The following is a 16,397-nucleotide window of genomic DNA, read 5'->3' as shown; positions in this document are numbered from 1 at the left end:
GAAACGTTTGATTTTGTGCTTGCGTGAACTGAATTTTGTCTTCCTCTCATTTCCTTGGGAGTCACACATTTTCACCAGTGTGTCTGTGGTAGTGTCGTGAGCCCTGATCAGAATTCGTGGAGTTTGACTACTAATGAGATAACGGCGTTATTTTTTGAAAAGAGCGAGAGCAGAGAAAGGAAAACCAGTGTAAAAGCGGCTGACTGTTGGATTCTTTATGTTCTGGATGTAGGAGCTAGATAAAACTCAAGACGACCTGATGAAACACCAGACCAACATCAGTGAGCTGAAAAGAACCTTTTTAGAGACCTCCACAGACACTGCCATCACGAACGAATGGGAAAAGAGGCTTTCCACGTCCCCGGTGCGGCTGGCTGCCCGGCAGGACGACGCGCCCATGATCGAGCCGCTGGTCCCTGAAGAGGTCGGTACCTGGGCTTTGGGCTGCCCTGGGCTTCTGTGCGCCAGCCAGCCTGGCTCCTCTCCGGGCCCTGCAGCCAGGGTGGGGAGGGGACCTGGTCAGCTTCTGAGCAGAGAGATCTCTCTGCTAGTCTGGGTGTAACTGGTAAAATGATTCGGGGGCTGAGGAGTGAGTGAGTCACATCTGATGGTGCCTTGGAGTGAACAGGGAGACTCTGGTGCACACCTGCTGCTTCTGACCGTAAACGTGGGTTTCACAGCTGGGAGACGTTGATGTACCGTCTTAAAGAACAGACACGGTTTCTGGGTATACTTCTGCTTTAAGAAATGCCCTGAAAATTCATGAATGTTTTTCATCAGTTGCAAGATGAGGCCTATTGAATGGTCTCATGTTTAACTAAACGCTGTTCTGAAGTTGATAACGTTTCAGGACATGTTTTACTCTGGAGATACTATAACCATGCTTTTACTGGTGTAATCAGTGTTTTGATTTTTATTTATAACTGATATATATATATATATACACACATACACACATATATAACTGATTATTTTAACTGATTTTTATATATGTGTATATATATGTTATAATTTATAATCATACGTATTATGAATTATAATTTATAATTTTATCTGATTTTTAGTAGAGAATGTAGGTGCCAGGATGCCTTTCTGAGTAAGAGTCTTCCGTGTAGGAACACTCTCTAAATATCCAGCCGGAGCGAGAGGGTTCCCGTGAGCAGCAGCGCTCACCTGACTGCCGCCTGTTACACAGCACCTTGCTTTAGCTGCCTTTCAAAAGAAGTATTTTGCTTATAACTGCATCTTTCTAGCATCCTATTGATTAACTTCTTTCTTACCAAGATTCCCTTATTGTGAGGTATTTGTCCAGGAAGCCGAGACAGAACAGAAGAAAATTAAAACTTAGGCCTTTATGAGAGAAGAATCTTTGAGACAGTCATCTGTATGCAATGCTTAGGTCTTGGCAGCAAAAAGAATACACTTACGCTTATCTTGATCACTTCCTCAACTTCCGTTGAAAGCAGTGACCACAATCACTATGTTCATGGCAGTTCCCATCCCAGTTTAAAACGACAAGGTATATCTCCATTTGAATTACTTTGCAAAGGGCCTTTTTATGTAGAATAAAATGAAAAGTCCTGTGCCCGGAGTCTTCCTGTACCATTAAACACCAGTTTCATTCAGATTGCTTGAGATTCAGGACGCAAAAATTTCAGATTTTTCCAGATCGATTTAAATATTGTTGTTCCTGCATTAGTTAAGAGTTATTAGTTATTAGTTATGGTCACATCCATTTTATTATAATTGGTCAAGTTTGGCTAACCCTGTCTCCACTGAGGTTGGAAATAAGGAAGAATGTTCTGGCTCTGAGGATGGCTTTGTTCAAGAATAAGTTACAGTACCGCTGGCCGTGAGTTCGAAGTTAATGGATGAATGATACATATTAAATAAGGGACCTTTAAACAGAGACACATATAAAACAAGGTTATGCATTGATCAGTTGAAAATTTGATGGCCAGAAGCTCCCAGGTACCTAGCCTTGTCTTTCCCATAGGAGCCGTGGTTCAGTATTCACTGATTCAGCGCCCACGGCGACTTGATAGACGACAACTGCCATGAATAACTAGAATCAGTTCTCTTTATGCATTTGTCTACTTTCTTGTCCAGCTTTACTTTTGCTATTCAGGTCTTGGATGAGCCTTAAAAATCCATTCACGGATGGAGAGAATTATCTCCATTCTCTGAATCTGACTTCTGTGACGCTCCATCCAGACCTTGGGCTGCAATTCTAGGTGCATATTAAAACCACCTACGGAAAATTTTTTAAACACTGATGCCTGGGTCTATATCAGAGTCTGATTTAATCAAGTGGGGGTGCACCACACACAGTACTGTCATTTAAAGGCTCTCCACATTATTCTCATGCAGGGCCCAGTTTAAGAACCTCTGCCCTGGGCAGAAACGAGAGTCACGGCTCTGCAGAAACTCTTAATCACCTGAGCAAGTAACACCTCTGTGAATTTTGCATACGATTGTAAGGCCTTGTGTCCCAATTATGACCCAGAGATGAACGTTAAGTAACTAAATGAAATGGTTGGGGTATACATCTGACCCAGCAGTAACCCGAAGTAAATGTTTTGATGATCAGTTTTTCTTTTCAGTACCTCTTCACTTCTCTTTAGCCGGGCTTGCTGGGGCTTGGGGTTCACCAAACGTAGGATTTGATGTTAACATCCGTCTCCTTATGTTACCCTTCTCTGTTTTGGGGCATACACAGTTCTGGGTGTACACAGCGTTGACCTTTTTAATTACAGACACGGACATCTTCAAAATTAATTGATGTCAGATAACAGGATATGCTGAAAACCACTGTTTTCCTGCTGTTGTTGTTTTTTTAAGCTTTCATCTTAGGAAAATACTTAGCTCGGTGATTATAATTAGAGGCCTAGCAGTGGTATTATGAAAAGTACCTATAATTTTGACCTTTCCTTCCTGTTTCTCATTTCTATTTGAAAAAGAAGCCATGATCGAAAGTTTAAAAAAATAAATCCACATTTAATGATTCCACATGGTACATTTTGTCTCTTCCAATTTCTTTCTCCAAAATGGGACAGGACAGGAATTTTTTTTTCCTTCAAAATGTCTTGTTTATTCCTTATTAAAAAGGAGCATATGAGAATGATGCATCAGAATCTGTCAGCAGGTCCTTCAGGAGAGTTTCCCAGATGCTCCTCTGCAACCTCTTGCAGGCAATTGATTAAATATCGTATTGATGGATTCGTAGACACACGCATAAGAATTTTAAATACCTCTCATAAAATTATATTGCTTAACAAGAGTGTTTGTTTTTTTTTTTTTGAAGTTCCACTTGTCTAGAAACTTTGACCTTTGTGTTATTATTTTTAAACTACTCTTCCAAGATACCCTGTCACTCTCTGTGGAGTTGTGTGCTGTGCAGAGACAGGCTCGGTAGCTAATGTATTGCCACATGAATTAGGCCCATTTGATACTAAAGAAAGGGATAAAAAGTAGATAAAAGGAGAAAACTAGTTCTAACCTGGCATATTTACTCTTTTTCTTACTTGTATGTGTTAAAGACAGGTATGACTTGAAATGCTTAATAAGATATTTTGAAGTTGATTTTTCAAAATTATTCACCATGTTATAAAAGTCCAAATAAAGCTATAACCTTGAGTATATTTTATATATATTTGGGGAACACAGAAATCAATGTAAGCACCCCGGGCTTTTTCAGATTGGAGCTCCCGCGGTGACCTATGTGTATTTCCTTACTCTTGGTCAAGCATCACTTCAGTGGAATATGATCGAGTATTTGTCAGAAATGGATCTCGGGATTTATCCCTAATTTGATTCTTTTTCAGTCTTAACATTTTCATTTTAATACTCACTTTTATGGTGTTGCAGGTGACCGGCACGTAGACACTGTTCTCGTGCCAGGAAGCTGTTTATCGCCACGTTGGCATGTTCTGTGTTTGTAGAAATGAAAGATGTTGGAGTCCTCAGGACACCAGAAATTCAAAAAAGTAATCTGTTACTCTTTGGAAATAATTATTAAACGTTGAGATGCTTTCAGACCATTTTTTCAAATTAATAAACAGTCATTTACTTCATCAGGAAAAAAAATGAATGACTATTATATGTGTAGCACAGCAAAAGCGCTCTCTTCCTAACTTGCCTTTTTGGAAATTGTCTGCTTCCTCTTCTCCATCCCAACCCCCTTTATTCAAACAGACCAAAGAAGAAAGAGCGATTTCTGAAAAAGTTATATTTTTGCAGCAAGGAAGCTCTCCATTCTTTGAGCCTCAGGTAAAAAACAAACATGAAGGAATTTTCCAGAAGGTGAATTTCTCTCCAGATTCCAGTGTCATTCAAATGTCTTTAGCTTTTCTTTCCCTTTAAAAATTTTCCTTGTTGGCCACTGAGGTAGGTATGTCATTTTTGCCTAGATTCTGGGGAGGGAAGTAGGGACTTTCCTTACTGTTTTAGTTGTTAGCCATCATTACTTTGTGGCTTTCGCTCCCAGGTGCCTAGATCTGTGTGTCTTCATTGAAGTGTCACGACTATACTTTCTAATGATATTATTGGGGCTTTTTTACTGTCTGTCTCACCCATTGATTGATTCTGAAAGTTCTGAGCTTTCGCTGGTTTTCCCACTAGCCAAGCGTCATAAAGGAAACGCAGGAAGGAGACTCTGCGGGCTCCGTGTTTACCTCCCGTCAAATCATTTTCCAGAAAACTGTCCCGTCGACACTAGAGGTTATTTTTCAATTGATTTCCTCTAACCCAGCACCAGCCCTTAGATGAGTCTGTAATCCTTTCTCTTAAGGCCCACCTGTTTCTAGATTCGAGTTTTCAGGCTGTGAGAAATGTGACAGTAGAGAACATCTGAGTTTAAAATGTTAACCGAGGTGCCATGTGCTCTTCTGTAACCTGTCAGACCTGCCAGCGGCCCCTGCTGGCGCCCCGGCAGGCTGCCCGGGGGCAGGCGTTGCTTACCCTCCTTCTGTCTGCCTTGCTGGCGCGCGCACTAAGGAAGGTGGCAGAGAGACTCTCGAGACGATGGCCTTCGGCTGTAAATAAGATTGCAACAGCCCACAGACCACGGTGGCCCATTTGTCAGAGGCTCCAGCAGTGTTCTCCCAGTGGGAGGTACTTCGCTGCAATGCCAGGAGCACAGGCGCACTCAGTTTATTGGATAGTAATTGCGAGGGTAGGTTCCATCTCCTGTGAGAGGAAGTAGAAGTCACAGGCATGGAAAACGGTTGGCACAGGAAGTTATGGAAATGCTGGCAGGTTCTTTGGGAGAACAACAGATACAAAGTATAGTGTTCTGTTTCACATGGAAAACTGTGTCCACACAAATAAAGCTAAATAACTTGTACAGCAGCTTCAAATACGTTATTTAATCTTGAAACATGAAATGATCAGACATTTAGCATGAGATTGAATATATTCCTTGGCCAAGTTTCCCACCAAAGTGTCTTCGTATTTCAAGAGATCTGAAATTGAGAATCTACCTGCATCCTGTATTCCCAGTTGAAGGTTAGAGGCGATAAATTCCAGGTGAGGAGAGACTGCAGCCGTAATCAATAGTAACCCCAGCCCTGTGCAGTCACTTCCCAGACCTGAGTGTCGCTCTCACCCTGATTATCTTAAAGGATTCTTATTTTAGAAATGGGATACCATCAGAATTTCTAATTTAGCTTTTATATTTCAAATATAGGGCACAGAGGATTGGGTTATTGTAGACAGAGTACCCACTGAGATAGTTGATGGTGAGTCGGGAAAGATTGTAACGTACAAGGTGGTGACGGTGAGCAGTGGAACGGGCGACGTCCCCACCGACCTGCTGGAGTCTAGTGCCGTTGAAGTGCAGAGCTTCGAAGACCTGGCCCGAGAAATGCACTTGAAGGGTGAGAGCAGACAGAAGATATACACGCTCGGAAAGTCCTATGATACCGTATCCGGAAAAATTGTTACAATGACAGGAAAAGCCAAGGATGGGGAGAAGGTGGCACCAGCTGAGTTGGTGAAGGCCCCCCCAGGCCTGGCGGAGTTCGAGGTCCTGAGTGCCATCGCCGACGACAGGGCCAGGAGGGGTCCCGAGGGCCACACACCGAAGCGGAGGTTGTCGGAGACCCTGGCTCCCATCAGGGAGGCCGAGTCCCGGAGGCAGAGCCCGGAGGATGGGGACCCCGCGAAGACCCACGTGCCGGGGAGAGATGCCGGCCTGGAGGGCGCGCGGCTCAGCAGAGTGGAGCCTGAGGCCCTGAAAGTGGGGCCCTTCGGTCCCCGTAGGAAGAGCCTGTCTGAGTGGAGATACTGCCAGGAACCGGCCGTCACCGTCGCCACCGCCCGTTACGTGACCGAGTCGGCCGCAGCCCGAGTTGTGGTAACCGGTGCCTCTCCGGGGCCACCGCTTCTGATGCCAGCATGACATTTGCCGAGGCAGCCCTTCCACCCCGAGCCTTTCCGTTTCTCCTGCTGTTTGGCTTATGTTGAGAGCGGCCAACCCAAGCTTTTTAGTTGTTTTCCTGGTTAAGTCACCACTGCGGTCCAGCGCGAGCATCTGGACACCTGCCGTTTGGTTTCCAGCTCCCATCCCCAAGGCGGGATGCTGCGGCTGGCGCTTGCGGTGAAGGGGGAACGTGATGGCTTAACCCAGCACCACCCGCACCCCAGGACCTCTCTCTGCTTACCCACACCAGAGCTCATGGTCACCCTGATTTGCTCTTTGATTTCCCATACTTTTCTGTTTCCAAAGTCTGGATTCCTTGATCCCTCACCCTCAGTCCTGTGCCTCCCGTCCCGTCTCACCAGCTGTGAGTGTGTCTGTGCCCGTGTGTGTCCCGACCTCTGTGCTTGACTCTCCATTTCTTTGTTCACTCAGACTAAGCAGTCTTCTGGCGAAAAGCTCATGGATGGCTCTGAAATCCTCAGTTTGTTAGAGTCTGCGAGGAAACCGACAGAATTCATAGGAGGGGTTACTTCTACTTCTCAAAGCTGGGTTCAGGTGGCCGTTTACTTCCATCCTTCGTGTCCCTGCCTCTGCCTGTTTGCCTTTCTTTATGCCTTTTTGGGGTGTGTGTGTGTGTGTGTTTTGCATCCAAGTGGCTTTGCCTTAAACACCTGAGAAGTGTCTTCAGTTACATCCTCTGTGTCTGCTCCGCATATCTGTCATGTGCCTTTAGCACCATTGCAAGAACATGCTTCAGTTGTTCAGAAAGCAATCGTGCTGAGAAATTTTAACAGCATTTAATTTTCTCAAGCATTTTTTATCACCTATTAGGTTTAAGAAAGCAGCCAGAACCAACATGCATGTGCTACGGTGCTTTGTTTTGTTTTGTTAATTGCATTTTATGTTGCATCCTGTTTCCTTTGCGGCGACGTGCAGGAGCAGCGCAGGTTGGAGTGTATGTGTTGGGGCAGGGACAGGCATCAATGATTGCGGTGGGGAGAGTGAACGCTAATTTATATTTTCTCTAAGTGTTGCTGGTTATAAGCCCTTGGCTCTGGCTTTAGGCCCCCTGGTGAGTGGCTTCTTTTGGTTTTTTTGCTTTTTGGTTTTGGTTTTTTTCTTTTTTTCTTTTTGAACTTTGATTTGTGTAAAGCCATGCTGACACCACAAGTTTTTTTTTCCTTTCATGCAGAAAACAGAAACCAAGACGGAGTCCAGTGAAGTAGAGATGGAAACAACCCAACGCCCCCAGCCACTTAGCACTGAGAAGGTTGTGCAGGAAACTGTGTTGGTGGAGGAAAGACATGTGCTGAGTGTGCACGCAAGTGGGGATGCTTCTCACGCGGCTGGAGATGACATAGATGCTGCAGCGCAGGTGGCATCTGCTGATGCTGCTAGCGTGAAAGGGAAGGAGGGCTCAGTGCTAACTGAGGGCGCTAAAAAGGAGAAAGGGGAGGTGGCCGATAAAGCTGCCCTCGAGCAGGAAGAAATGGCCACTGCTTCCCAGGAGCCAGAGGAGGAGCAGAGTGCCGCCATCCACATTTCTGAAACTTTGGAACAAAAACCCCATCTTGAGGTAACAAGTAGTTCATGTTACTTTTAGCACTAAAGACGGCTGTGAGTGCCTGAAATGTAGTTATGGCGTAAAGGCGAGGCTGTTTAATTCCCTGCCATTTCCAAAAGCAGTTTGTTTCTCCTCTTATTTCCTTGCACGGCAATTATGGGTCTCCATGCTGGTTTCCATCTTTGGGATCACATGCAGACACATGTGATGATTATTAATAATGTACCGTTCCAGGAAATAGTTTCCACTTTCACTGTAATTATTATAATTGGCCAGAAACCTGGGAAACGCATGGCCATCCAAGATATTGGAAAATTTGATCAGTTTATTGCTTATCAGTGTGCTTATCCGGAAAGACCAAACCCGAGCTTGCCTCAGCACCAAATGCTAGAATTTATTCTTTATTTTCTTTTATTGAGATTCCTGAAGTATATGGGGGTGGGGGGTGGTTTAAATCTGAGTACTTGTTCCATCTCTTTAAGAAGTTATTACATAAAAGCCTAATTTATGATTTTTAATCTTTTGAAATTAGTTTATATCTCATAAACTAGAGGAGGAGGGGTGTAAAATTTTAAAAATTTCCTTCAGAATGTTTCCCTTTACCTGGAACATTCCATGTTAAAAACGCTGTGGAATTCTAGGAGACTGACGTATATCTGTCGTGTGCCTCATTCCCCAGCCTCCTGCCCATGTAACACATAAACGTTAATTTCATACTAACCTGTGCTCATTATGTCCACCAAGAGGGGAGGGAAAAAACCACAAGTGCTCGCGTGCAAAACGTAAGAGCCGCTCTCGTGCTTCCCTTGGTACAGTCATCAACTGTGGCAACGGAAACCGTCAGCTTTGGCAGTGTTTCACCAGGAGGAGTAAAGCTGGAAATTTCTACCAAGGAAGTGCCGGTGGTTCACACAGAAACAAAGACCATAACATATGAATCGTCACAGGTAAGACAGTCTGCACGGCCAAGCCCAGCACTTGGCTTGTCCGTTCAACGGTTTAGTTCACTTAAGGGGAACGCATGACATTTCATTTTTGAGGCACGGAGGACTCAGTGGCCAGACTGTCTGTTGAGAGCGATAGAATAATTGTAATTTTATTACCAGTCAAGGAGGAGCAGATAACTTAAATAGGTCCTCATATATCTCAAAATATAGAAGGAGTCTCAGAAACCTATTTCCCGAGCCATCGATAAGGGCTCAACCAGTCACTGCTCACATTTCTGAAGTCCCAGGTGTTTAATGCCGGTTAACTCTGGCCGTGTTGGCATCGGTCTTTACTCTCTGCAACAGCTCCCAGATGCCGACTAACAGCACAGAGATCATGGAGATAACTAAACCGTCACTGCAGTGCCCTCAGCCAGTACAGTGACTGCTGAGGTCATACAAATATTCAAGTATGGTGTCTCCCCCTTTGCTCGCTCAGGTGGACCTCGGTGCCGATTTGGAGCCGGGTGTGCTAATGAGCGCACAGACGATCACATCTGAAACCACCAGTACCACGACCACCACCCACATCACCAAGGTGAGTGCCCTGGGAACGGACACAGGAGGCTCAGAGCCGCCGAGCTGGGCTGCACAAGCAGACACCTGCGTGGGACGGCAGGATGCCAGGCGGCTGCACGGGCACTTTGACGGCTCCCGGATCTGCTCTGCCTCTGTCCTCACGTGCCAGGTTCTGTTTAGGAACATACATTCTGACACCCTCTGCGTCACTCTTAACTCCAGGGCTCAGCATAGGCTAGGTGTTCCAGACACACCAGCCCACCAAACCCAAAGGACAGAGTCCGTCCTCTCCTCTGAAATCGACCACATAAAGCACCGCCATGGAATTGCTTCCGTTCCTGAAGAACGAGCGCTGTTACTCAGAACTGTCAGCGTGCGCTGCTGTATCCCCCAGGCCACAGTGACTGTTCCTCCAAGTCCGTGCATTCATAATGCTCGTCTGTTCCTTTCAGACCGTGAAGGGAGGCATTTCAGAGACGAGAATCGAGAAGCGAATCGTCATCACGGGAGACGCGGACATTGACCACGACCAGGTAGCGTGGGAGACAGGGCAGGGACCCCGGCAGCGAGGGCGCGGGACACGAGGGGGCGCTCCTCCTCCTGGTGCCGCTCGCCGAGCCCCGCCTGCGGTCTGAACCGCACTTTCCCAGTTAGCGTTCCAGTCCTGCGCGTGGGGCTCCTTTCCCAGTCCCTCTAGCCCGGGTGTCAGCTGTGTATATAGATCTGGCTCCTGAGTCTCCACCTTGCTCTGACCATGCATGTCCCACCTCCTTTTTGTCTTTGCCCTCCTGTGATTCCCTGGGGCTAGGCGCTGGCTCAGGCAATTAAAGAGGCCAAAGAGCAGCACCCTGACATGTCAGTGACCAAAGTAGTGGTCCATAAAGAGACAGAGATCACCCCGGAAGACGGAGAGGATTGAGCCCAGGTAAGAGGCGGCACTGGGTCCCTTGGCCGGGCCTGGGCTGGCATGTGGCATGTGCGTCCCTCTCCCCTCCACCTACCTCCTCCTTCCCTTTTTGGTCTCTCACTGGCGTTGGCAGGGCTGGGTATCAGGAGGATGGAGAATTGGTTTGCAGGGCTGGTTTGTTTCAGATTTGGAGGCTCCACACCATGGACTTTTTGCATCCTTGCCAGTTAGAGGGTAAAGAAGGCAGTCTCTGCTTACACGGTCCTGCCTGCGTCCCCTGTTAACCCGTGCCCTGTGCTTCTCCCAGTTTCCACATTTGAAAGGTCGAATTAGTTTTCACTTGCCATGTGGCCTAATCGGAACTGAGATGGCTTTATTCCAAACACTTGGAAGATAAACATCCTCTGTCTCCTTTGGACGGAGGCTGCGTGCCCACATCGTAAGCTTTCTCTTCACACTGTGTTTGGTACGAGCCTGTCGTTGCTTTTGTTTTCTTTGCTTTACAATTTGCAACCACTTTCATGGTGGGTGTTTCATCATCCATTTCCTGTATCCTTTGGGACAATGGATGTTTCCCGCTGAGTGTGCCACGTGTCTCGGGAGGAGGCAAAAATGCAGTCCTGTGATCCTGATTGCCTCCAGAAAGCGCATGCCTTTCCAGCTGCTGTTTGGCCAACATCGCGAGCAGGCAGCATCTTCCGTGTGTGCGCAGACTTGTCACGCGTGCTCACCTGCCCTGCAAAGAACTCGAGGGGCCCCGAGCATCCCAAGGGGGCTTGGAATGCTGGATGCAGGAGGGGGAGGTACCTGCACACTTGGTTATGTTATAAAGGTCTCTTAACATGTTTCATGGGTACAGATGAACTAATGAGTAAGTTCTCTAACATTGGTTTAGGGAGCCTAGATTGATGAGTGGCCTGTTAAAGAAAAAAATATAAAGATCACTCATTATATTCAAGTTAATAATGTCATTTGGAAGATAGTAAGAGGGGAAAAAAAGGTTTTCTTCAGTGAGTTCAGCCCCTTGGGTGAAGCTGCAGTTAATTCAGAGAGAGCACTTCAGTGACTTCCACTGGTATTTCACAATACCTTGTCAAAAGAGCATTTAATGGCCTGCAGGATACTTTTCCTGTGACCTCCATCTGAGAGGGAAACTCTCAGATGCCTTCCGGTGAGTAACGGATCAAATCTCTTTTCTCCAGGAATAACCTAGCCTGCACATGAATCCAGCCATGCAGACCATTAGGAACGAACCAGAGCCTATCTGCACCTCCCTCTAACCCCCTGACCTGTGTCTGCCCGTGGAACATTTCAATCTGGAGGAACAGACCTTGATCATTAAAAAAAAAAAGACACTGGCAGAGAGATCTTCCCATAATAAAGCAATCCGAATCAGCATCACTAAACTGATATTGCATGAAGCAACGATAAAATTACAAAACGAGCAGCATTTTTACTTTTCACACAGCGTCTCAGTTTTCAGCTGCACCTGCACGTTCATAACCGACGGTAGAAGCCGTGATCTCATGTAACACAACAATCCATGCCTCTCACAGTTTATGATTATTAAAGTCAAAACAAAATTGCAGTTTCTTAGGTGACAGATCTTTTGTTTACAGATAAATAGAGATTACCCAAAACTGCTTAGAAGTTGTCTAGGTCCGGTGTGTCAGGCTCGCCCCAGATTAGATGTGCCAATAACCGAGTTTATTCAGTAAATCACTTGAATCTTGTACTTGTTTATCTGGTTTTATTACTCTCACCCATAAACAGTAATGACTCTCTGAGCCTCTGGAAATATTTAACGCTTACAACCCTGCTCTGTGTAATCTAATTTAATTCGTTATAAGGTAGTGCTGATTTTAACCTATTAATGTGATTTCTTCCCTCTTGTCCGCTTTGGTCTGTGTTCAATCCAGAAAGCTTCCCAGAGTTCCGGAACAAGTCCTAAATATGTAAATTGTCATTATTTTGGAAAGAAAAACCTGTATTTTTGTTAGTTTACAATATTACGAAATTTCACTCCAGAAAAAAACCCGTTGGGCTTCTCTGTTGCTTTGTTTTCTTTCTTCGTTTCTTCTTCCTTGTATTTTTTTTAATTGATTTTTCTTATTTTACTTGGGAAAAAAAAAGTGTTTTATTTCTAAATCTGGTCCATATTTACAGTCTAGTTCAGAGCCAAGCCTTAAACTGTACAGAATTTCCACTGTAATTATACTGTTTAGCGCTGAGTTATAAATAGCCTTCAAGAAGATCTATTCTCCATGACACTGTCGACGGCATCACACGGCCCATGGTGAATGTGTGTTTCTGCATAGCAAAATAAAAATGGTCCATGCATTTAAACCTCCACTTCTCTATGTGTTTCTCTGCGTGTGATACTTTCAGTGTCATGTGTGTCTAGCCCAGAGGTAACATGTGCCTGCCATCAAAGTCCTCGTCCATCCGCAGGGTAGAGAGAGCCTGTCTTTTTACAGGGTAAAAAGTGTGTACAGTGACAGTGTATAGACTCTTGGAGGAAATTTCTAGTTTTTCTATTAGAAGGGAGGCTCTGCTACAAACCCACCGTTCCTGAGTGCTTTTCATCCACCAGAGGGACAGTCTGCCTCGCATCAACTCCGAACCTCAGCGGACTACCTGGCGGGTTCTGTGGGGCCCACCCCGTGCTCCCGACGCTCATTCTCATCAAACTCCTTCATGCCAAGGACCGAGGAGCAGACTTTCTGCTACCAGCCGACCACCTGACGCTTAAGTGCGCTCATATTCCCTGCCATGTTGTACTTTAACCCACTTCAGGATTTTTTTTTTAAACTCTAATTAAAAACACACACACACACAACTTTTTTTTCCTCAGAAAATTGTTAGATTTGACCATATATCTTAGTCTTTTTTTTTTAGCATACATGTATTTGTTTTCAAATTCTTTTTAACCATAAGTTACTATAAGATACCGAATATAGTTCCCTGTGCTCTACGGTATGAACATGTTTATTTTCTATGTAGCAGTTAGTTTCAGCAAATCTCAGACTCCCAATCTATCCCCTTCCACCCCCTTCCCCCCCTTGTAACCACAAGTTTGTTTTCTATGTCTGTGAGTCTGTTTTATAAATAAATTTGTCTTTTTTTAGATTCCACATATGAGTGATCTCATGGTATTTTTCTTTCTCTTTCTGGCTTATCACTTAGAGTGACAGTCTCCAGGTCCATCCACGTCGCTGCAAATGGCATTATTATTTTTTATGGCTGAGTAGTATTCCATTGTATAATTATACCACAACTTCTTTATCCAGTCACCTGTCGATGGACATTTAGGTTGTTTCCATGTCTTGGCTGTTGTAAATAGTGCTGCTATGAACATTGGGTTGCATATGTCTTTTTGAATTAAGGTTCCCTCTGGATATATGCCCAGGAGCGGGATTGCTGGATCATATGGTAAGTCTATTTTTAGTCTTTTGAGGAGCCTCCATACTGTTTTCCATAATGGCTGCACCATTAGTCTTACTGAGGGAGTCAGAGTCTCATCAGTTTTCTCTGAAGTAGCTATCAGTTTATCCTTACTGTCCGTACTAAGTGTTTTAGGAACTGAAGTATCATCTTAATTGTGTTTGAAGCCAATCAACAAAATGTGTTGAGGGAAATGAACACCTTATTGATAAGAAAATGGCTCGTGGCCTCCCAAGGATGCTTGAACCTGATCTGCTCAGCCTGTGTCCTAGCTGTACCTGTGGTCACTTTTTTTTTTTAATTTTTATTATGGTATAATTGGCATATATTATTTTGAGGGTCCAACATGATGATTTGGTATTTTGTGTATATTGTGAAATGATCCCCACAGTAAATTCAGTTCCCATCTGTCACCGCACAGTCACAATCTTTTTCTCATGACGAGACGTTTGAAGATTTATTCTGTTGACAACTTTTAAATATGTAATATGGTATTTTTGGTTCTTTTATTTTTATTTTTTTTAATTACCATGACACTTTTTTAAATTAAAATACAGTCAGTTACAATGTGTCAATTTCTGGTGTAGAGCACAATGTCCCAGTCATGCATATACATACATACATTCATTTTCATGTTTTTTCATTGAAGGTTTATGATGCAATTTTATTAATTACAGTCACCATGCCGTCCCTGTTTGCCATGTTTGCCAAACCTAGTGTTACCGGTGTTTCTCTGTCCTTGGCCACAAGGGCTCATTCATTTTTATAAAATTATAAGTTACCAAGAACATTGCATATTTTCAGCTTTCTTTCCCTTCTGTTGTGCCCCTGGATGGAGCTTTTCCAGCCTCCATCCGCTGCTGTGTGGCGTTCCCAACACTCCCACATACTTGGGTATCCGTGACAGCAGTGCTCCACTTCTAGTACCAAAATCCGTATCTGTTTTTTCCCTTTTTATTGCTGCGTAACAAATTCCACAAATCAACAGCTTGAAACAGCACATACTGATTATCTCATGGTCTGTGGTCAGGAGTCCAGGCTTGGTTTCACTGCGCCCTCTCTCTAAGGCTGCAGCCAAAGTACCGGCCAGGCCTGGGGTCTCACCTGGAGGCTCTGCTGGGGAAGCATCTCCTAAGCTCTCTCTGGTTGTCTGCAGAATTTGCTGCTTTGTGGTTGCTTCTAGGGCTCCTGGCAGCTTGCTGCTTCAGAGCCAGAAATGGAGAGGGAGCCTCTTGAGAGTGTGTTTGCTGGCAAAGCAGTCTTAGATAACGTAACATAACCAAGGGAGTGGCTTCCGTTACCTTTGCCACGTTCTGTTGATTACAGACAAGTCACAGGCTCTGCTCACATTCCCTAATCTGACAGTCTTAGAGCTGGATTCCACTAATGCATAAAGCCAGCTGTGGTCGTTGCTAAGCCCTTAGCTCATCTCAGAACACTTATTTATTTTAGCCATTACTACTAACACAGAATACTGTCGCATTGTGTTAGGTGTGTAAAAGGCCCTAGATGTTAAACACTTGCGGAAACTGAAGAATTCCACGACAGTTAGCTGTTTGCCTCACAGAAAAATGCTTGCTTCTCAGTTTGCTCTGAGATTCAGGTCCAGGGCCATAAGAAAATGGGAATTCATAGGGCTCTCACATGAGCAGAAAAACAAATCACAAACCTAAAGGCATCGTGGTCTGGCCGGTGGAGAGCCTGCACTTCCTGCTGACCTCACAGGGTCTGCAGAAACACCTGTGGAGTTGCCGAGCCAACAAGAAAAGTCTTAGTGATATTTTGTCTGGAGTCATCGAGGCATTGCCAAGTCCAGGGAATAAGCCTGCCTTCAGCGCGGTGCTTTCTGCTTTATGTCAGTGGAGCTCAGCCTGGGAGTGAGGCTCCACCAGTGCAGACCCCACCCTGCCCCTTCCTGGGTGTTGGATTAATGGATGGAACTGCACTGCTGCTGAGACATCACTGCCCCTGCGAGAGAAGTAAGGGCAGCCCTAATGTGGGGATTCCCTGTGCTTTCACTCTCCCAGAATTTTTCCATCCTCTATTCCACATTCCTTCCAGATTTCACGGGACCACCGTATCCCCGGTGCTTGGGCACGGTGACTTAGACCATGCACCCTGTAGGATTACTCACTCCCCCCCCTTTTTTTTAACAATAACTAATAATCCATTTCCTTCATTCTATCAGCACTTCTATTATGTTATTTTCTAAGTCAGCATCAATCCTAGCTAATTTTTAAAAATCAGCCTGGAGTCTAGAACAGTGATCTAAAATTTCTTCTAACTTACAATTGAGGCTTATGTGTACCTCCTTCAAATGCCTTTTTTTTTTCTTTTTATCTTTCTCACTGCAGTAAAGTAACCAGAGTCAGAATTCTGCCTTGAATTGCCATAGAGGTAGCCTTGTGTTTCAAAGGGCATTTACTCCTTAAGTAAAATTGCGTTATTCCACTTTTTTTATAAATAGATTTTGGTGGCAGGCCATCGGTGCATGTAAAATGGTACTCAGACACGACATTTCATTCCGACAAACAGTTTCTGATCAGAGCTGATGAA

At 44.8% G+C, this 16,397-nt stretch overlaps 1 protein-coding gene across 12 annotated transcripts in view; it reads left to right on the top strand.

Annotated features, from left to right (window-relative positions):
• Positions 1–11,985, top strand: part of EPB41L3 (erythrocyte membrane protein band 4.1 like 3) — a 116,007-nt gene extending 104,022 nt beyond the window's left edge. For 7 of the 12 annotated variants that reach the window (XM_072949209.1, XM_072949210.1, XM_072949212.1 and 4 more), the window contains 8 exons: positions 233–424; positions 6,854–6,976; positions 7,614–7,997; positions 8,801–8,932; positions 9,411–9,509; positions 9,943–10,023; positions 10,299–10,415; positions 11,600–11,985. In XM_072949209.1, the coding sequence (XP_072805310.1) occupies positions 233–424; positions 6,854–6,976; positions 7,614–7,997; positions 8,801–8,932; positions 9,411–9,509; positions 9,943–10,023; positions 10,299–10,409 (1,122 nt within the window). In that variant the 3' untranslated portion in view covers positions 10,410–10,415; positions 11,600–11,985. The remainder of the gene's footprint in view (positions 1–232; positions 425–6,853; positions 6,977–7,613; positions 7,998–8,800; positions 8,933–9,410; positions 9,510–9,942; positions 10,024–10,298; positions 10,416–11,599) is intronic. The other 5 variants (XM_072949216.1, XM_072949215.1, XM_072949214.1 and 2 more) reach the window with 3 other exon arrangements.
• Positions 11,986–16,397: the final 4,412 nt, after the last annotated feature.

Source organism: Vicugna pacos, chromosome 24 (assembly GCF_048564905.1).
Source record: "Vicugna pacos chromosome 24, VicPac4, whole genome shotgun sequence".
In the NCBI taxonomy this organism is placed as follows: domain Eukaryota; kingdom Metazoa; phylum Chordata; class Mammalia; order Artiodactyla; family Camelidae; genus Vicugna; species Vicugna pacos.
The sequence above is the reverse complement of the archived record's forward strand: the minus strand, read 5'-3'. Positions and strand labels throughout refer to the sequence as shown.